General features: G+C 39.0%; 1 protein-coding gene across 2 annotated transcripts in view; it reads left to right on the top strand.

The window, feature by feature from the left end:
- PAMR1 (peptidase domain containing associated with muscle regeneration 1) overlaps positions 1 to 17,928 on the top strand; it is a 56,604-nt gene extending 38,676 nt beyond the window's left edge. The window contains exons 7-12 of one of the 2 annotated variants that reach the window (XM_015632001.3): positions 6,978 to 7,148; positions 9,790 to 10,002; positions 11,566 to 11,632; positions 13,714 to 13,946; positions 15,351 to 15,646; positions 16,878 to 17,928. In XM_015632001.3, coding sequence (XP_015487487.1) covers positions 6,978 to 7,148; positions 9,790 to 10,002; positions 11,566 to 11,632; positions 13,714 to 13,946; positions 15,351 to 15,646; positions 16,878 to 17,414 — 1,517 coding nt within the window. In that variant the 3' untranslated portion in view covers positions 17,415 to 17,928. The remainder of the gene's footprint in view (positions 1 to 6,977; positions 7,149 to 9,789; positions 10,003 to 11,565; positions 11,633 to 13,713; positions 13,947 to 15,350; positions 15,647 to 16,877) is intronic. The other variant, XM_015632002.3, reaches the window with a different exon arrangement.
- The last annotated feature ends 3,356 nt before the right edge of the window (positions 17,929 to 21,284 follow it).

Below are 21,284 nucleotides of genomic sequence, written 5' to 3'. Positions count from 1 at the left end.
CTGCTGCTGAGAATAGTATGTAGATTACTAAATGGTATAATAATTGCTGCTGATTCCTGCACAAATTCAGGCCAGTTTAAGTGTAAATGTAGTAAGAATGTCAGGAGATGACAGGACTGTTCCTAGGTCTGCCAGTCACTCACTGCTTCAGGTTAATCACTTGATAACTCCATGCTGTAGCTTCCCCAGCAGTAAAATGCAGATATGCTAATGGTATAAAAATTTTTGGAAAAACAGATTTTACTATTATGTAATGATACTCAGATAATCAGGTTAGCCCTCTAAACAAAACTTAAACCAAGGAAAAGAATTTGATCAAATCAGACTTACAGTCAAAACTGCAAACGATGGGATTTACCACTATTGACTTTAGCAGGCTCGGCTGTAGGCAGCCTTTGCAAATATCAGTGAGCTGGATGAAGTGCATGTAGGTGGGACTGCCTGGGAGTTTTCTGTTAGAATGGTTTCATAGCAGTACATTTCAAAGAAATTTTTATTTTCTGCTGGATTTTTCCTATATTTTTTGTTTTCCTAATCACAGAGACCGAAAAAAAAGTCACTTCCACATACTCTGCATGTTGTGCTCCCTCCAGCAACAGGATCATGGAGCCACATTTCTCATGCTTCTAGATCCTCTAGCTCCAGAGCACATGTTGGCCACTGCTGTGAAACCATAAAAATCCAGAGCTCAGATCCAAAATCCCGATGCTCAGGATCCCTGTGAAGGCGTTTTTCTGGCTCAGGGCCTGCTGTAACTTTTAGCAGCATACAGGGTAATGACAGCACTCATTGGGGAACAGAATGTAATTTAGGCTTCCTCCAGACAAAATGTCCTCTTTTTGAGGATAGTTATTTACATTTCTTCAGTTTCAGTCTATCAGGCTTGGTTTGGGTAGCATGGTGGCCCCAGGGGTTCCAACATAAGTCCATAACTTTCTCTTTTTCTGCAGAAAGATGTTAGGATTTGTAACAGCAGGAGCTGCTCTTATTCCCCTGCTGGTTACCAAGTGCAGTTTCTGTGACCATTTTCAGTGTTTGGCCTCCACTGAGCACACCATCACAGCTTATGCAAAAGCAACATTTCAAGCACCTAGACGAGCTCTGTGGCCCCCAACACAAGAAGGATGTGAACCTCTTGGAAAAAGTCCAGAGGAGGGCCAGGAAGATGATCTGAGGGCTGGAAAACAGGCTGGGAGAGATGGGCTTGTTCAGCCTGGAGAAGAAAAGGCTCTGGGGTGATCTTATAGCAGCTTTCCAGTACCTGAAGGGAGCTACAAGAGACGTGGGAAGAGACATTTTACAAGGGCAGATAGTGATAGGACAAGGGAGAATGGCTTTAAGCAGAAGGAAGGTAGATTTAGGTTAGATATCAAGAAGGAATTCTTTACTGTGAGGGTGGTGAGGCACTGGCACAGATGGGCCAGAGAAGCTGTGGATGCCCCATTTTTGGAAGTGTTCAATGCCATACTGGATGGGGCCAGTCTGAGCAACCTGGTCTAATGGAAGGTTCTCTGCCCATAGCACGAGGTTTTAACTCTATGATCTTTAAGATCCCTTCCAATCCAAACCATACAATGATTCTAGAAAAAATGTTCACAGCTATACTACATAGGCAAAATGTGCTATATACATTAGCACGGGTCAGCCTGAAAGCCAAACTCTGACTTGGGAATATGTAAGTAGCAATGTTAAAAACTTTTGTAAACAAATGAAGAACAAAATTCCATGCAAGCTCTTGCACCTAATTTCAGGAAAGGGAAAAAAAGGGAATATAAACCTTTTATTAGTACCAGCAATGAGAAATGAGATTTATTTCAGGCATGTGATATATTATTGAAAGGTTGTGCAGAATATAGAGATAATAAATTGTATGTATGAGGGATTATATATTATTTAACAAAGTGGGTGAGAGGAAGGCAGCAGAAAAAAATAGTGTTCATTTAATGAAGAGACTCTGGAACAAAAGGAAATGATAGTTCCATCAGGCACTATTTGAAGGATATTGGAGAGAGAAAAGTGTAGCTCAAGAGATCATCTAATTTATCTCACTGATGATAAAATGAGCCCAAAGACTCTTTCTAATTGGCAGATAATTCTGATCTGAGGAATGTATCTTGCATATAATTTAAAATGGAAAGGAATTTGTACTGTTATTATTAATAATAGAATATTTTACTTAAAAATTCAGGAACTTACTGTTTCTCTAGTCAAGTTTTTCTCAGACTGGGGAAAGTTATCCATGAAGTGTGAAGCCATTTTAATGTTTCATATGGGACAGAAATTGCTGTCTTTTTCCCAAGACACCAAGGTAAGAGGCAAGAAGCATAATAAGTTTCATAGGGAATGTGTGAGTTTGTGATACAAAGACTTGAGGCAGCTCTTGTTTTTGTTATCTAACAGCTGGGCTGTCACAACTGAGCATTTCTGCCTCTCATACTTTGCTTTCTTATGAACTGTACAGAGCTGTATCAAGCCAAAACTTACCTCAGACCCTGAAGTGGCAAGAGTTACCTACATGCCTGATTAGATTAATTGTGGAACTTCCCTGGAGCAACACCGTGTAGCAAAATAAGGAAAAAATTAAAACAAACAAACCTTTATCTGCTCATGATGTGTGTGTGGTGTTGCCCTGTTCCCTACAAAGTCTGCTCTATATTTTTTTATCTAGAGGTTCAGTTTTCAGATGATGAGACTCATGTAATTTCTACTTACATCTTACTATGCTTTTCCAAAATTTGTCAAGGAGACTTTTATAAATTTTTTTTTTGAGTAAGAATTATCCTGTTCCTAATTTTATCCTGTTTGAATATACTTCTTTGTCCTCATTTAAACATTTTAATGTATCCTTTCTCTTTTTACCTTTTCAATCATTATAGTTTTTAATTTTTGCATGAGCAGAGTGGTCATTCTTAGCTCTTAATCACTCTCAGCATTACTTTTTCCTAACATTAGTTTCACCTTTCTAGATATAAATTCACCAGGACCTTTGTAGATCTACTGGCAGGAAGAATGGGATCAGCCTGACCCTCATGGAGTCTCCAGGCTGCTAAGATGTTTTTTGACAAAACCTCAATGAATGTCTTTCATATTTGTCTGTACATCACCACCTCATAGTAGAATTCTGTAGACACCTAGTCCATTTTCTGGGTTCCTGGTGAGTTTGGTTCAAGAGGAAGGTGCAAAAGTCAAGCATTTGACACACATCTGACTTGCCCCAAAGGCAGGAAGCCAGAGTCACAGGGCAGTAGCAATGTTGTTTGATTTATTTATTATTTTTTTTTTTATTTTTTATTTTTATGTGGAGCAGAGAAGTCTAACTAGTAGCCTAGGAATGGTTCAAGCTCATGGAGTTCTCCTGGCCAGCCCACCACCTGCTTCCCAAGGGAGTGCTGTCCAAACAGCTCATAGCCCTGTCTGTGCTGTAGAAGTCAGGGTAGACCAAGCACAGGTACAGCTGGAGGTGGATACAAGCTGTGATGGGGATGGCTGGAGGTGAGTGAGAGTTTTGAGGGGGATTCAGCCCTCTCTGCTGGACCATGCACAGGAGGACTGAAATACTCAGTAGATGGCAGGATAAGTTCCATCCTGCCTAAGCAAGGGAATCTGAATCATATCAAATACCTTAGAAAGCTTAGAAACTGAGAAGTGGGTCAGATCATGTGGTTGGATTTTATGACTAATGTGTATCCAGAGGGCAGAGCTAGGTATGAATGACATTTACAAAATGTTCTTTTCCTTTCTTTTTGACTTCTGAGAAATGTCTGTTGGAGAGGTGGATTTAGTCGTACACCAGGAGAGAATGTTGAAAGACTTCAATAAAATATCTCAGAGAAAGAAGGCTGTCTGAAAATTCAATGGAATACACTGCCCATTCTGAAAGATATAAGAACCGGTGAAATTCACTCTTGATGGGAAGCTATCCACAAAAAAATAAGATAACTTGGATGAAACACATGGGGGCTAGGACTCCCTTCATAATAACTCTTCAAAACTCCGTTGTCTGAAGTGTTCACAAGTAGAGGGGAAAGGTGCCAAAGAGCTCCCTGAAACACATTAGGTGAAAGGTATAAAAGGCAAGTCAAACTGAAGAAGAAAAGACCCATAGAGCTCAAGCCAAAGCAGTAGAAGCAGGTACTGGAGTAATGGTATGAGACTTTCTGACTAGATAATATTGCTGAAAACAGAGACCTCAGCTCTGGGACTGAGATACAGGGAACATCTCAAGATTCAAAACCACATTTAATTTGTAGAGAGAAAGAATGGGCTTACAAAATGATCCATAGGAAAAAAAAATGGAGTGGCTCTGTCTCCAGTGGCAAATTCATCCCTGTGTTACAAGAGAACAGACAACCAGTAGCTAAAGGCATGGGTAACAAAAGGGACAAATCTATTAATAATGCTAAGGTGTTTTGCCATCAGAGAAACCCTCAATGGCTCTGTGGCACAAGTGGTATGATCTAATGTTTGTAACATCCCTGTGATGAAAGGGGTGCTCTCATTTGTCACATACAGCAGATGAAGCAACCTACCTATGACCACAGCTTGTTAGCTATGATTAGATCTCATGACCTTCTGCCTCCACGTCCTCTGCTCTAGGCCATAGTTCAGTACTAAATGAATAGTGAATGAAATACTGAATTTACATCATAAATAAAACCAGAGTTGTTCCAGCTGGCTCACGAGGGCACATAGAATCTAAAGAAAGTCTGGCAACAAACAAATCAAAAGGATGAGAAACTAAATCTCTTAAGCACTTAGGGACTGAACAAGAACAGATACTTATAGTTAGTAAGCAAGTGTAACTTGGTCACATTTTTTTCCTGGATGGACCTAAAACACAAAAGCACCAAAATATTTGTTCTGCAGAGCTGAACTGGACCATAAGTAAAGCAGAAAACCTGGATTTATGACAAAAAAGTAGAAGTCTGAGAGGTGCACAGATGTTTCATCTAGTTTTCTCATTTGACAAGCTGAGTGTGATTTAACATTGAAAGAGAGAAAAATAGGTGTAGGTAAATGGATTGCTGGTCAGAGAAAGATATGGAGGGAGTGACTGGGAATACACAGATCATGAGTGGGAAGATGAGTGTTCTGAGAATTTAAAACATCTAGAAATTCTATGTTCCTATTATTTATCTTTAATTTATCTACATGCTTATGTATACACACACATATATATATATATACATATGTGTGTGTTTGTGTGTGTTTGTGTGTCTATATTTCACATAAGAAACATCAAGGGCTAGGAATTATTTTTTAAAATTTTTAGCATTATTTTTTTGCTAATGATGACATTGATGAAGAATACTTGGAGCCAAAAGGAAATGTTGACCTCCCCTAACTGGATGGGATTTGATTAGGAGCATTATAGTCCAGGCCTAATGGACTAATTAATTATTTGACAGTTTTTCTTGCCAAGACCTTTGCTCACTAGTGCACAAATGATTCTTCCAACTCGTTGTTTGATGTCTTCTTTATGTGAATCATTGGATGGCCCACAGTCCATATAAATGGATGCATTTATGTATGCTCTGTGTAAGAATTACAGGACAGAGGCCTTAGAAAAGTTTTCCTCTGAAAGTTTTTTAAGTATCAAAATTTGTCTGCAGGTTATCAAGCAACTGTCTATGAGGCAAAACAGAAAAGTCAAATTCTAAAAGCATAAAGTAGGTATGATCTCTTTAGCATTGATCTATTTATTGTCAGCAGAGTACCACAGGGGACAGGTGAAAAACCCATATGTATATCTATGTCTTGTACTGAATCTTCTTCCATGCAGTTTTTCACAAGGGCCTAGGCAAAGCCAGAGACAAAGAGATGTGTAACAGTGTAGATACTAAACTGTGTGTTTCCTACATTGCCTACAGAAATATGTATGTAATTTCTGCATACAAGAAACTGGCCTTAAAAAGTGACTTGGAGAAATTTAACAAGACAAGGACATTCTCTGCATCTCATAACAAAGAAAGTACAGCATCAAATAAAATTATCAGGTGGCAGACTAGAAACAAAACTAAACAAGGCAGTGCATTTTTTCCACTTAGTCTGTAGAACTCATTGCCACAGGATGTTGTGGACACTGAGGATGTGGTTGAGTTTAGAAAATACAAAGACAAATAAATGTTTTTAAAATATCAGCAGGGTATGTTATACGAAAAATACCATTGTAGTTCAGGTAGTCCTTGAGCTTCAGACTTTTGAATGCTGACAGACTATGCCAGGAAAGTACTCTATATGCTTGTTCTGTTTTTCTAGTCCTTCCTTCAAATCTACTGTTTACCACAGTTGGACAGGTTTCTGTGCTGGGTGGACCTTAGCATGGTTGGCTTGATGCTGTCAGAGAAATCTTGCTTTTGATGCTTAATTTAATATTTACTGTTTAGAGTAGTTATATAGAACATCATCTGTATTTTCCCAATAGAACAAATCCTGTGGAAAGGGTAAATATCCCATTTTAGTAAATATCAAGGTTCCTTTTTAGTGTAATTATGTTAATATTTGATTTACACAAATAATGATGCTTTATAATTTCTGAGATGTTATCTAAAAATCTACACAAAATGTACAGGGGTGTTTGAAAGAAATTCAGTATAAGGCTTTTAAGGGTCTAGATTTTTTTCTTGGCCAAGCATGTTAGTTCATTCAAAACCCTTGTTAAGATGGCAAGTATTTCAAGTACTCATATTCTGAGCAAATGAGCCTTAATGATTCAAACACTTATGCACATGACCATGTGACACTTCAGAGAAATCCTATAGAACCTAATAGATCTAGATAGGTTTTGAAAACTGGGATGTAAGTGTGTGTAGAGCTGACATCTAAACAACTTTCTAAAGATCAGCATACACTGGTCTTTTAATTTTGACTCCTGTATCCATTGTAATTGGTTTTTCTATGTTCTTAGTAAAGAATCATCCTAACACAGTCCTGTTTTTGTAATAAAGTGGATTTTTTTGAAATATCTGAACTGTCAGTGGTGATGTGTAGGACTCCAGGTGCTCCCGCTCATGGTATTGTGGAAGGAGATGACTTTAAATACGGGGCCCGGGTTTACTTCAAGTGCAACGCAGGTTACAGCTTAAAAGGCAGCCGTGTTGCCTACTGTCAGCTTGATGGGATTTGGTCAACACATCATCCTGAATGTGGTAAGGTCATTTTAATTTTAATTCTTATCAAATATTTTGGCCAATGTATTTCCATTAAACTATCTATCTATTTAGACTATCTAAATCTCACTTGAAATTTGGTAGGTCTGTGACATAACATGTCCTTTTGTCTTCCTGTCTTTAAGAAGCAGTAGGAATTCTTATTTTACTCTGCGAGAGTCCCAGCCTCCAAGACTTTTTTATATAAAGGTCTGACTGAAACATCACTGAAAACTAATAACCTCAAAGTCTTTAGGCATGTTTCCTTCTTACACATACAGAGAAAATGTCTAGGACCAAAGCCAAGTGAGGGACATAGTACAACAATGAATAGTTATTTCCCTTACTCTGTGTGTCTGACAAATTCTCTGCAGAAGCCTGGTGCACTCTGTGGAGACAAATAGGACCTTACTGTGTGAACACTAGACTCTTATTTCAATTCCCATTCTAGACAAAAACCGATAAAAACGAAACTTTCATTCATTCTGACTGTGCAGGATGGCATGCCTACCATTCACATTGGTTCATCTGTAAAATTCCTCCTTGTCATCCAAATAGACTTTAAATTTCCTGCAGCTGTTTTGCATTGCACAATTTAATTTCCATATTCCAGAATAATTAGTTTCAATTGATAAAGTGTGTTATGTCAAACAATGTAAATTTTGGGGGAAGTGTTGTGAAACAATTGTATATAAGTTCATTTGAAAGAGCAAGCAATTGGTATTCTTCTATTTAGAGAGAAGTCTCTAATTGCAGTAAATGTAATGTCAGGATCATGCTAAATCCCTACTGCATGATGGCACTGGCTAAAGATCTATAGGAAAAGCTGCCTCTAGACTTGGCAGTCGCCGAAGTGCTAGGTCTCTCCTTCCCAGATGTTTTCTCTTTCTTTTTAATAAATCAAAAAGGTCATAACCCCAAGCCTATGGAAGAAGATAATTACTGTGAAAATACTGAAATAAGAGAAGGCCTTAAGTGACTTACGTGGTCAAGCTTTTGGTACATTTGGAATCACACACTCTGCTGACCAGATGATGCCTTCAGGCCAGCCATCAGTGCAGAAGGCAACTTGGAAATAAAGCATTATTCTGTGGGGGATTCTCTGTAGTCTTTAGCTGCTATCAAGTTATCAATCACTTATGGTTCACAAGTGAGAGAGCCAGTGAGGTACACAGAAGGAAAATGGAGCCAAATGAAAAGGAGACAGGGCTTTCTTTGCTTTTCCCTTTCTCCTGGTGGAGAGGAAGTTCAGAAATCCTTGTTTACTGAATATAATTTGTGGAAAAGTAAAGTACGTATATAGGCTTCAGCATAAGCTAAAATCCAATGCTTGTAAAGAAAACACTGGAATATAGACTTAGCTTGAATGCTATATTCACTGTTAAAAGCACATGCTCTTCATTGACATGGCATTGTTATGGTTGGCTGTGTTCACTCGCTTTGCTGAGCTGAGCTTTGTCTGGTGGCACAAGGTATGACTTTGTGACAGGACCAGGCCCTACCTTTGTACTGTAACTGTGCTGATTTCACAGCAATTTAAATAAATATCTGAGTGCTTTGTTATATGTTGGTGCTTTTGTGAACTGAGGCTCAGCAGGCGGCTGAGTCTGAAGCAATGATATGAAGAGGTAATTTTGGGTCAGTTGTTATGTCCCAGTCCTCTGGGCTCTCTGTGAGCAGCACCAACACCAGCTGTCTGAACTAGATGTTCACTGGTCATCATGCACTGAGACACCAGGCCGAGAAATCAAACAGAATTGCATGTTACTGTTGTCCTGACAAGAAAACTGAGGTGAAATCCAAAGGGGAAAAAAGTACCTTGTCAGCTACTAAATAGAAAGAGCAGAGCGGTTAAAAATAAGGGAAAAAAAATCTTCTAGCATCACATAGTGAGTGCTGTCCTCTAAATTTAGGCCAAAAGTCTAAGTTTATTGAGAAAAAAAACCCAAAAACACAACAAGAATTTTTTAAAAAAGTGGAAAATACTGGGAAGGAGGAACTAAAAGAGGTTTTAGAGGCAGAATATAGCATGAGTAAGCTTTTCATATTAAATTCTTATTGTCAGTAAATATATACGTGTTCTATTTCAATTCCTGTATTTCCCTGCATTATTGAGAGATCTTTCTCAGTGCTAAGAAAATGAAATGCAACCAAACAGAAAAGAAAAATTAAGTAGTCTAGTTTTATTATCCAAGTGCAGTGAAGTATTGAAAATACAGAAAAGGGAAAAGAATGCCAAGGGCCTGTTTCCTGAAAATAGTTTAAGTGCAGCCTTTTACGCTATTGAAGAAGCCTTGTTAATATTAATGGGACATTAACATCATGGGAAGTCAAGGTTCTTTTTCAGGATTGTCAGCTACTTCTTAAGGTTTCAATAATTTGTGAATTTTTACCAGTTTGAGAATCTTATACTTTCAGTGAGACTAAAGTGTGTTTTATAAACAGACATCTCTATATTATAATTGTTTCTTTAATATTTGACATTTTCAAAGGCAGGGATCCCTGATGGGTCTTGAAAAGGCGTCTTTAATAAAGTGTAGATTGTTTAGTAACATCAGAATGAAATGTCAAGCATTTTGATGGGTGAAAATAATGTAGTGAACCTGATAAAATGGTTACTATCTTTTTCCCCTATCATTAGTTCTAGAAGAAAAAAACTGCTCAGATCCTGGTGGCCCACTCAATGGCTACAGAAGAGTAGTAGAAGACACTGGGCTCTTGAATGGACGCTATGCAAAAATTGGCACAGTCATTGCTTTCTTTTGTAACAACTCATATGTTCTTAGTGGCAATGAACAAAGGACCTGCCAAGACGATGGAGAATGGTCAGGGAAGCAACCAATCTGCATAAAAGGTAGTTTACAAACTTTTTTTACCACAGCTCACACAGGCTGCTATGGTTTTACTGGATTGTGTTTAATATCATTTGCACTTGACAATCGTATTTGCTAAGAGTAAGATGTCTGGATGATACCTGATATGAGTTTTGTAGTTTGCCAGCTCTTCTGGCTGCTATACTCAGAGAAGATGGCAATGATTCCAGAAGATTCCATCTTTAAAGAGGAAAAGGAATGTTCCCTAAGAGCCTTATTATCCTCATTCTAGGACTGAACCTGCATAAGATCAAAATCAAAGAAGATCAGGAGAGAATTGAAATAGAATGAAATAATTGTCTCATGAGACCGTTAACAATCAGTTGCTGTCATAGGAAATGAATGTCCTTTCACAATCCTTTTAAAACAATGAGACCAGTCATGAATGCAAAAGGCAGAGCCTGTACATTGCAGCCTTGAAAATATGATTAAATTATATGTATTCATCAAAACACTGAATCACACCTTTAAATCCTATGCTCTTGACCTGGAGCTGTTCTACTAAGTCTGTATGAAACTGTGAGTGAATGAATGAATGAATGAATGAATGAATGAATGAGTGAATTTGGGCCAGGGAACTGCTAAATTAATTTTATGAAAGCAATTTCTTGACATATGGATTTTTTAAAAACTGAAATGATGATCATATAAAGAAATTTGTGTGTCCCCAGGGGAATTTGCTTTATTCTGTTGTTTTAGATTAAAATAATCTCTCCCTGAAGCATATAATCATCTGTGGAAAGCATCTTTATTGATGCTTACTGTGATACTGACATAATGGTTAACATATATATCAATCACAAAGAACTAGATACTGTTAAATTACACAGAGAACAAGTGCTCGGGCGTACAGATAAAATCCATCCTGCAAGATTCCTTTTCTTCCACTCAGGACAGCAGGAAGGACACCCTGGCAGAGTTATTCGAACTTGAATATTTTATCTTAATCTTAAAGTAAATAAACTAAATATGCAAAACTAGAAATCTTAGATCTTGTTTCTGCTATTTTATGCATATTCAGGCAACTATGAAGTGTCCCTTTGAATCACAGCCTCCAATTCCTTCCATGAGTGCACAAACAGATTCTTAGAAGTGCATAACATCCTGCAGCCTTTCTCTGTATGCTGCATCACTGGATCAGCTGTATGGGGCTACGCAGAGGGAAATTAAGTATTTCTGTATATAATTCCATTACTGGAGAAGTTTGCACTGATACAAGACCATCATCTGTAGTGGTGCAAGTGTGGCCTTCAGCCACACTGAATGATGGAATAATCTTCCTCTGTGCCTGAAAGTGCCAGTGCAGAGCAGTTCAGTAGCTTCCACTGTTGTAAACGGGATAGATCTTGTGAACTGTGAAGAAGTATTTTTCCAAGGCTTTAGGTTTTAGGATCTATCTTTATTTTAATGCATGTAACTTAACTTCCTCTTTTCTTAATCCAGACCACTATAGTTAGAGAGAGGAAAGTTTGGAAATGTGTATGATCCATAGCACTTGAGCTGTAAATCTGAAAAAGTACTATGCAACATTATATTTTTTCTAGCCTGCAGAGAGCCAAAGATCTCTGACCTGGTGAGACAGAAAGTTCTTCCAATGCAGGTTCAGTCAAGGTGAGAATATCTCAACTACAGTTTAAAGAAAAAATGTGATTGCTTTTCCCCTCCTCTCCTTTTCACACCACGTGTTTAGCCTGCCTGAGCAGCAATTCCTACAAATCCACTGATAATTGAGCAATGAGAGCTGCTGGGAGGGGAGGTCTGATTTAGCACAGGTTTCCAGTTGCTGGAAACAGCCAGGAATAAATGCACAGATAAGAGATGGACAAACTTCAGGATGATGCTGGAATTCTGCATGCAAGCTTGTGACAGACTATGAGAACAGTCTAAGATTAGTTCCTTGGGGCTAATGATGTGTGTTAAAATATGAACATGTGTCATCTTAGTGCACAGGGAGAGTACAAGAGAAGAGGGAATGGCAGTGCAATCTGCTCCCAGTAAGTTTCACCATCCAAAGCAATTTAGCATAATTTATATAGGATGGGCATGAAGGAGAGGAGGAAGTAGAGTAGGAGGGGAGAAGGGAAGAATGAAAGATTAGATAGACCTTTCCTGGGCTTACCCTTCTGATGATTTCTTGAAATAAACCCAATCTGAATAAGTTATGTTGCAATGTTCAGGTTTATTTTCACCCAAGTAGTAATTTCTCATTTCAGGGTTATTTTTGAAATACATGACTCATTTAATTTTAGATTCAGTGCAAGAACTGTCCTCATCTTTGATCTTAAGAACAGGCATATCAGGTCAGAATAATGGTCCAGCTCAAGCCATATCTTGTCTCTGGCAACAGCCAGTAGCAGGTGCCTAGAGAAGATTTGAGGAATGAGGCGAGCATATACTTCCCAATCAGCCACTCTCCAGGTCTGTGATGTATGATTGTAGACATGGCCCTGAGAAGCTGACATGAGGCTTTAATAGCCATTAGGGGATTTTTATTGCTTAAATTTCTCTATTAACTTTTGAATAGGGGTCTTACATGTTTCAGATATGAACACCAGCTGTATTGAGAGAACATACATGCCATCCCATCCATAAGATGCCATGAGATGATGGCATCTCATGTTTGTGGACTGTTTTTAATCCCTTGAAGTCTCCATTTAATAGGTCAATAGTGAGGTAAAGTCTAGATTATGCAATATATAAAGTCACCTGTGAGCCTTGAATGGTACCCTGGCAGACTAAGTATGACCACAGCAGCTCTCATCCTTCTTCCAAAATACAAGAGATTTGCCATTGCTCTTGTTCTTTGTAACTTTACTTTCCCGTTACGTATCACCTCACATATTGGATATGGTAGAGGTGTCTGTGTCTCTCTGTGATAAAAATGATCATGAGAAAAAAAAAAAAAAAGAAGTCTTTTCTGGATGTAGGCAGTACCAGAAATTGCAAGGGAAACTAATTTCCTGCTGAATTTTTCAGGCACAAAAAAGGTGGTATTTTTTTTGTAGATATGATCTTTTAAGCATTAAAGCCCAGGACACATTCTAAATGATAAAAATTTAAGTGTAACTGTTGTCAACCTTATGCTCCATATCTATGCTGGTGCATATATTTATTTCTCAATTATGTGCCCTGTTTCAGCTAATCAGTGCAATTTCTAAGTGGAAGCTTAACAATTACAAAATTATGAAATCTCTGTGGTGAGGCAATTATCTCTGTTAATTGCTAAATCAAGCTACTTTCGCAACATCATTTAATCTGAATCAATTCCTAATCTGTCTATTTAAATATTCACTAGAGAAAAGATGTGCCTAGCTCCCCTCTACTGAGAATTAATTATCACAATACCAAATTAAGGTGTAATTTCTTTATTTAAAAAATGGTATCTCTGTCCTTTTGTGAATGGAAAGAATTTCCATATTCAGAGGCAAATCTCAATTCAGAAACTGTAAATGGAAAAAAGAGACACAAATAGGATATGTATAAACATAAGTGTAATTATATATGTGTGCAGATATATGTAAATAAAATAGGTGGGAAGTAAATAGGAGCATTGCTAAACTATGCTGGAATTATATTTTTTCCTTATGCTTTCATGAGCAAACTTCATATGATTTTAAATGACACTTTAAACAAACTGGTAATGATTACTTTTATAACATGATAATTATTGTGTTCTTTGTGCCTTGAAACAGAGAAACGCCTTTGCATCAACTTTACTCTTCTGCATTCAGCAAGCAAAAGCTTCAAATCTATCCAACCAAGAAGCCAGCACTGCCATTTGGAGAACTGCCCCAGGGGTACCAGCACTTGCACACGCAGCTCCAGTACGAGTGCGTTTCTCCCTTCTATCGCCGCCTGGGCAGCAGCAGGAGGACCTGCCTGAAGACAGGAAAATGGAGTGGGAGAGCCCCTGTGTGTATCCCAAGTGAGTCTCCAAGGGAAAAATGTGCATATCTCTTGGGTGAATGAGTGAACAGCATGTGTATTCATCTTAGATATTTAGGGAGTCACAGCAGTGTAGGCTGCTTATACTTCCAGCTGGCAGAAAGGAGAGATGAAACTTGAAGGATATATGTGTCCTTTTATGTATTAGGAGAACTTGTGCAGTTGATGGTAAAGTGATCAGGCCTTCAGCAATGTAATTTGCCATTAATTTTTCTACTCTTTTAGTGAGCAAAAGGTATAGTGAGTCTTTCTCCTGATCTGAAATAGCTTTTCTACTACCACTTCATGTATTTCTGTATTATTTACTACAAATGGGATTTTTCTTTCATTTGTATACTTTGGCACACAGCTGACAAAACCATCAAAGTTTAAGCAATAGAAGGGAGAGTCTGCAATTTTAAAGAGGCTTTTCCTTCAATAAACCCTATTAAGAAAGTGTTTCTATTGCAAACTGTAAGTCTAGATAAAATTGAATCTGAAGCTAGTGCACAAAGTAAGTTAGGATAAGAATGTCGCAAGATTTGGTAAACATCTTTAATACTGACATCAAGCAAACTGTGAAAAGTAAATCTTAACCACAAACAAATTTTTATTGCTCTTGTTTGTGGTTTTACTTTGTGATAATAATAATGTACTTTGAAAAGTACTGCATTCACTATGGACATGTACACACTAGATACCAGGAAGAAAAAGCCTCCTAAGACACACTGAAAATTGCGACCATGCAGTGTAACTTTTTAAACCCTTTATTTCAAATGTAACTTCAGCTGAAGTAAACCTTTCATGATATAGGAGATTTTACCTTGGGTCAAAGCATGGATAACATATTCCTAGAATAAGACAGAGCTTTTTCTTTTCCCCAGGATGACTGTTGATTTAGATGGATTTGCTTCAGCATTCTTGTCGCAAAGCAAGTCTGTTTTTATAGGCATGAATTGACCTGTGCAAAGATTCATGCCAGGAGAGGCCTCAAAAATACACTGTGACTGCCTAGGGTGAATTTTAGTGCAATGATGGCTTTATAGCATTTTATGATAAACAAAAATCAGGGGTGTTCTTTCTGTTTCTTTCTGCAGTCATCTCATTATAGTGCAACTCAATAAGGTTGTTGTGAAAATTCACCTACTCAAGTGCTAAATCCACATTCCTACTTGACCCAGGAATTCAGATAATAATGGAAAACCTGAATATTTTTTTAAAAAAAACTATATCAAATACTCCTATAATTTTGCAGGTTAGAGACAGAGGCTAATTAGACATCTGTCATTTATATTCATCACTGTAGTTTAGTTTATTTTGTCACATTCTAAGAAGAAATCAAGATCAATGCTCAGATTCTTTTGGGGAGAAAGTGCTACCTACTTTTTGCTTCATGTTTCCTCAGTCTGTGGAAAAGCAGAAAACATCACACTTAAGAAGGCAGCGACGTCTATGAGGTGGCCGTGGCAAGCAGCCATCTATCGCACAGCCAACGGGGTGAAGGAGAGCAGCCTTCGGAAAGGGGCCTGGATCCTGATCTGCAGCGGGGCCCTGGTGAATGAGCGCACCGTGGTGGTGGCAGCTCACTGTGTCACTGACCTGGGCAAGACCATCGTGCTCAAGACAGCAGAGCTCAAGGTGGTTCTGGGGAAATTCTACAGAGACGATGACAGGGATGAAAAGACCATCCAGAACCTGAGGGTGAGTAAGCCCGACAGGAGTGAAAAATGATGAGCACAGGTAGATGCTGATCACATCTGTCTTGTATGGGGAGAAAAAGGTCACCCTTGGGGCAGTGCACTCTCTTACATGTCGCTCTTTGAAATGCACGTGTAGAGATTCAAGTGCCATGGCCTAAGAAGGGCACATGCTGTAGTTCACTGAATTCCTCGAAGCCATCCAACTCATACATTCACCCCGATTAAGTAAATAGCTCAGGTTCTGTGGGCCGTAATGTCTTGAGTGATATTGCCAGTAAAAAAGTAGAAGAGATGCCAGCTACTGTCAAAATTGATTAGCATAATTTATGAGGGAAACACTTGTACTCTAAATCCTGGTTTGATGCCATGAGCACATTTTACTTCTCAGTCACAAGGCCGTACAGCTCTAAACTGAAAAGAAGTTTATGTCTGACTCCAGTTCCAAAAATAGCACCTTGGGCTTACCAGAGTGATTTGCTTTTTTCAAGCAGAACTAGAAAGGCTGAAGTAAAAATGAGAAATACAGAAATTTTGGGTATGTGTCTTTCTTTTTTAGGGAAGTGTGGAGTGTGTGTCTGAATTAATTAATGGATTTTATCCAAAATACCATAATTAACTTGATTCTTTTCCTCCTGACCCCTTTTCTGTTTCTTTCTCTAATCCCATCTTTTTCATTCTTTTCCTGTAAGAAAATACATTACTTTTTTTACAGTATTTCCTAATAGGAATCCTATCTGTTCTTGTAGCATTTCATTAAGGAAATGAGCAGTAAAATTTTGGCCCCAGTATTATGTAATGTATATGCTAGTAGTCTTTTTTGGTGGGAAGTCAGGTGCACTTCAATGAGAAAGTAACATTTCAGTTCAAAGCCCCACTCCATCCAAATTCCACAGGCTGAAGGTGTCATGGCAGGTAAAACCTTTTTAGTACACAGTAGAAAGCTTGAGTTGCATACTAACTCCCCATTTTGCTAAAAAATGTTCTTGACTGCTTTTGTGTAAGAAATGTTTCATGCAATAAAAACTTTCTTAAAATCCAAGCAGAAAAAAAGAGAAAGGTCAGAAGATGCTCGATCTGTATACGTTTCTCATTTGAGTGAAAGAACACATAGGTGGGGGTAGAGGAGAAGTATGCAAGATAAACTAAAATGTATTTCAGTAGTATGGAAAGAGTGCTGCTGACCTGCCATTGCTGTTAACCCTTCAATTCTTCCTACTCTGTTTCCTCTCCAGATTTCTGCCATCATAGTGCATCCCAATTATGACCCTATTTTACTTGATTCTGATATAGCTGTCATAAAACTCTTGGACAAAGCCAGGATCAGCAGTCGTGTTCAACCCATTTGCTTGTCATCTTCTCATGACTTGACTTCATCCACAGAGGATTTGAAGATAATGGTTACTGGCTGGAAGGTATTGGCTGACATTAAAGATCCTGGATACAAGAATGACACCATCCGCATGGGAGTTGTTCAGATGGTGGATTCGCTGTTGTGTGAGCAACAGTATGAGGATAATGGGATACAAGTCAGCATCACTGACAGTATGTTCTGTGCCAAACAAGACCACACAGCCTTTTCTAATATCTGCCCTGCTGAGACTGGTGGGATTGCAGCCATAACTTTGCCAGGAAAAGCATCTCCTGAGCTAAGGTGGCACCTGATGGGATTAGTGAGCTGGGGTTATGATAAAACTTGCAGCCTAGAACTCTACAGTGGCTACACCAAAGCTCTTTCTTTCAAAGACTGGATTGAGAAGAACATGAAATAAAAATCTGAGTCTGGAAATGGCATTTTATAATATAATATCTCTCTCAATCTCTGCTACTTTAGGCTTCTCATCCCAGTGATGAGACACATGTGGGATAAGGTTAAGGCAGACAGCCTGGTAATTTGTCCTAGGATCAGATATTTCATCAGGCTACTTTTACTTAACCTATGGCAGAGGGTCTTAGTGCATGAGAAGTTTTGTCATATTTTGTCTGTCTCCCCTGGTGGGAAGACGATGCTCTGCTCCTGAATCTGACATGCAGAAGCAGGACAGTAAATTCTGTCTGAAATTAATCTGTAGTGTGGAGTTCCCTGGAGAAATTGATGATGAGCCTCTCCCAAAAATCTGTGTGACTGAGTGGATTATGAGTCTGGAAAGAGTAGCCTGAATTCACTACGGCAGATGAGCTTGTTGTGGTATGTGCTGTCTGTATTGCCACAGTACAATGTAATCTTCTTCCCTCCCAAGTACTTTACACATTTAAATAAACTATGGTTTGTTTTTTTAACCTACATACTCATGTCTGACATTATTTAGATCCATTGTTGCTATATCTGTGTCACACTCTCGGAACTCTCTACTGCCCTTGTCTCTTTGCATGTCACTCTCACTTGGGACTCTTCAGGAACACTAAAAGGCAGAATCAGTACAAAATTCAAGGACTATTTATATATATAAGTATTATGATTTTTTCTTCTTAATACACCCAGTGCTGCTATTGTACATGAACCACTACAATGAAATGTAAGAGGAGTTCCATTTCACCTTGTATTCTAAATAGATGAAAACACGAAACGTATTTTAAATATGTTTTTTCCCAAGTAGGTTATTTAAAAGAACTATGAAAACCTCAGGAAAACTTTCAGTTCCCATTAGTTCCCATGCATTTGTGGTAAAACTACTCCTCTGTAGCTCTTCAGGGTGAAGAATAAATAATAACATGCAGCAGGCACTTTTCTTGAACTGAGGCTGTACTGTTTGACATCAGAGGCCAAGATTCTGTCACTGGGCATGTTGTCCAGGGAGACACCTGGGTGTCCTCATGGTCCTTAGTCACTGTTCTTTCACTAAATCATTCTCTATTCTCTATTCAGTCATGGCTAAAGATCAGCGATTAATCCTATAAAAGTTGGGGAGAAGAGACAGTAATGACTGTCTTCCATCAATGATTTCTTAGTAAATTGTATATGACCCCCTGGAGTTTTCAGGACCTTCAAATTATTACAGTGCCCAAACCAGCTTACAGCAGTAGTGGGATGTGAGGGCAGGGAATCTGATGAAAAGATTTAGTGCTCTTACCAAGAAGGACTCAGATCCTGAAGCTGTGTTCTGCCTATTGAAAGGCCATGGCAACTTGAAGTTAGCAAGTCTGTTTTCAGCTCTGATTCTCTGATGCTGTAAAATCTCATTAAGAGTTTCTTAGCATTCAGTAGTTTCTACCCACTTTTGAATTTGAAAACTGCTGCTAAAAGGACAATTAGTATTGGACATCATTCCATGTAATTTCTTTTTTATTTTCTTGGCAGAAATACTTACTGTGTTATGCTTTTGCACTTTTCTTGTTTTCATTGGCAATAGGACCACATGATGTTGGTTAAATCAAAAAGTTTAAGGGCTACAATCGAAGTATATTGCTTCTCTTTATCTTGTTTGTCTGTCTTCTCCTGCAAGGAGATTATGCTTGGCCGACAAAATGCATGGCAACAGCAGCAAAAAAATCCTGAATTAAATGTGAAAAACATGATGTGTTTCATTCCTCTGCCGGGAGGAACACATGCCAATGAATGTGTGGTACTCCCCTGCTGACAGAATGGGTTAGAGAAAATTAGGTGTCAGTTTTGGAGAAGCACAAACTTGCAGAAAGTCAACATGTGTTTCTTCCTAACACTATTGACAAAGAATTAAATGAGAAAGCTCTTTCATGATTACATTAAACAAGAGTTTCTACACTCTAAATAATTATTGTATTATTTAATGGTAAACAGAAATTATGAAGACCTGTAAGCTGGTGGTCTTCTGAGTTATGACACCATGACTGCATTGCTTTCCATAGCATTATTGCTCTCCACTGCTACCACTGAGAGACCTGAGGTCCTAAGTGCTTTTTCCTCCCTTTAGGATTTGTCCAGTCCAAACAGATATGGAAAAGTCTGGTTTAATCCCAGACTTAGATCTCACTCTTCCTCTTTTACTAAAGATCATCTGTATTTTAGTATTTACTGGTCCTCCAACTGCTCCTCAGTGTTTAATCCCATCCCCATTTGGCTTCAAATCAGCTGAAAGTTTCTGGGCTTGGACAGCAACAATATAGCTGTTCACTAGCTGTATATCACACAAAAGTACATTCTTGAAGAGAAACTTGTAGGAATTCATGGAATTAAAATCTCAGGAGGTTGCTATAGCTGTGCATGCACAGCACTATTCATTCCTTCTTTTTACAGCCGCGATGCTCTTCAAAGAAAGCAGAAGCAAGAAAATAGCCAGACACCTCAACCCCAGGATTCAGATTTTAGCAGCCTTTTACAGGAGGAGGATGAGGTTGCAGCATTTGCTTCTATTTCTGGACCTCAATCATGTTTGAATGCTAGATTCAAATCTGCTATCTCTAAGTGGCCACATAATGTTTTATTTCTCTGGTTGTATGACATAGGTATTCACATGTGCAAGTGAGCAGTCATATCAACATATCCAAGCACCTGTACTACACAAGTATTTCCAGGAATTACAAACCAGCTTGTCCATCTTTTCTGTGGGGCTTACCCACAGCAATTTCCCGTTTACAGAGTGGGCAGAACTATGCAGGGGTTAGCATCTAATGCCAATAATGAGGAAAAATAGAGATAAATGTTTGGGAAAAAAAGCAACGTGTGACCTGGAATTGCTAATCTCTTTGATAGCTTGGCTCTATTTTTAAGATGTAGAACTATTTCAAACGTCTCTTTCCAAACAGGTGAGGATCTGTGCCATCTGTTGGAGAAAGGGTGTGAAATAGCACAACATGGATAGCAGCTCATTTTCCCTCCAAGGAAAAAGAGCTGTGCATTCTGGAAAGGCCATAAGGATATTGCTGTGGAAAGAAGAGAGCAAAACACTCTCTGCATTCTTTTTCACTCCAACGAGTGTATGCTTTTCCTTTGTATGTTTTTGGGGCTGCATTAAATTACTTCCAAAAGCCACGGTGCTTAGCTGAGAAACAGCACTGAAAGGAAATGGACATAGTAAAGTACAATCCCTTTTCAGACACCCTCAGTTACTCTCATAGAATTGCCCTTGTAAATTGTTTCCATTGAAAGCCTACGTCCATGGTAAGATTACAAAAAAAAAAAAAAAATTAAAAAAAATGTGTATTTGATTAGGACTGGGGATTGCGTGATAGGCTGCATCCTGCTATTTTTTAAGGGCAAGTAAATGGAATTGGCTTGGTTGCAGGAAAAGCATCCTGGGGGAGTGGGAGTGGTGCGGAGGGTCAGGCAGGCTTTGCTCAGCTGTGCAATCCATGCAGCCTCCCAGCTCCTTATCGTGTCAGGGGCTTCCGCATGGCTGATGGCTTTCTGTGCCACCTCCTCGGTGCGGAGGGAACGAGCTGTGGCAGAAATGTTTGTTCCCTGTGAAACGGGACATCAGGTTGGTCAGACTCCGATGGAAAGACAGCACTGAGGCTGGCGGGCAGAGTCCCAGCTGAGGGAAACGGGACCGAAGGTGTGTGGCAGTGTCTGGGCGTGACACGAGCGTTCTGTGCGCCGGCACGTGAGTGCGGGTACAGAACAGGACAGAAAATTCCGCCCCTACGCTGCAAAAATGCCTCGGGCGAACCCCGGGCCCGGGTCCGCCGACCCACGGCCACGCGCGGCTCCCCGGCCGTGGCGGGGC

The sequence above is a fragment of the Parus major genome, chromosome 5, assembly GCF_001522545.3.
Source record: "Parus major isolate Abel chromosome 5, Parus_major1.1, whole genome shotgun sequence".
Classification (NCBI taxonomy): Eukaryota; Metazoa; Chordata; class Aves; order Passeriformes; family Paridae; genus Parus; species Parus major.
Note: the sequence above shows the minus strand (reverse complement) of the source record. Positions and strands in the feature narration are given on the sequence as shown.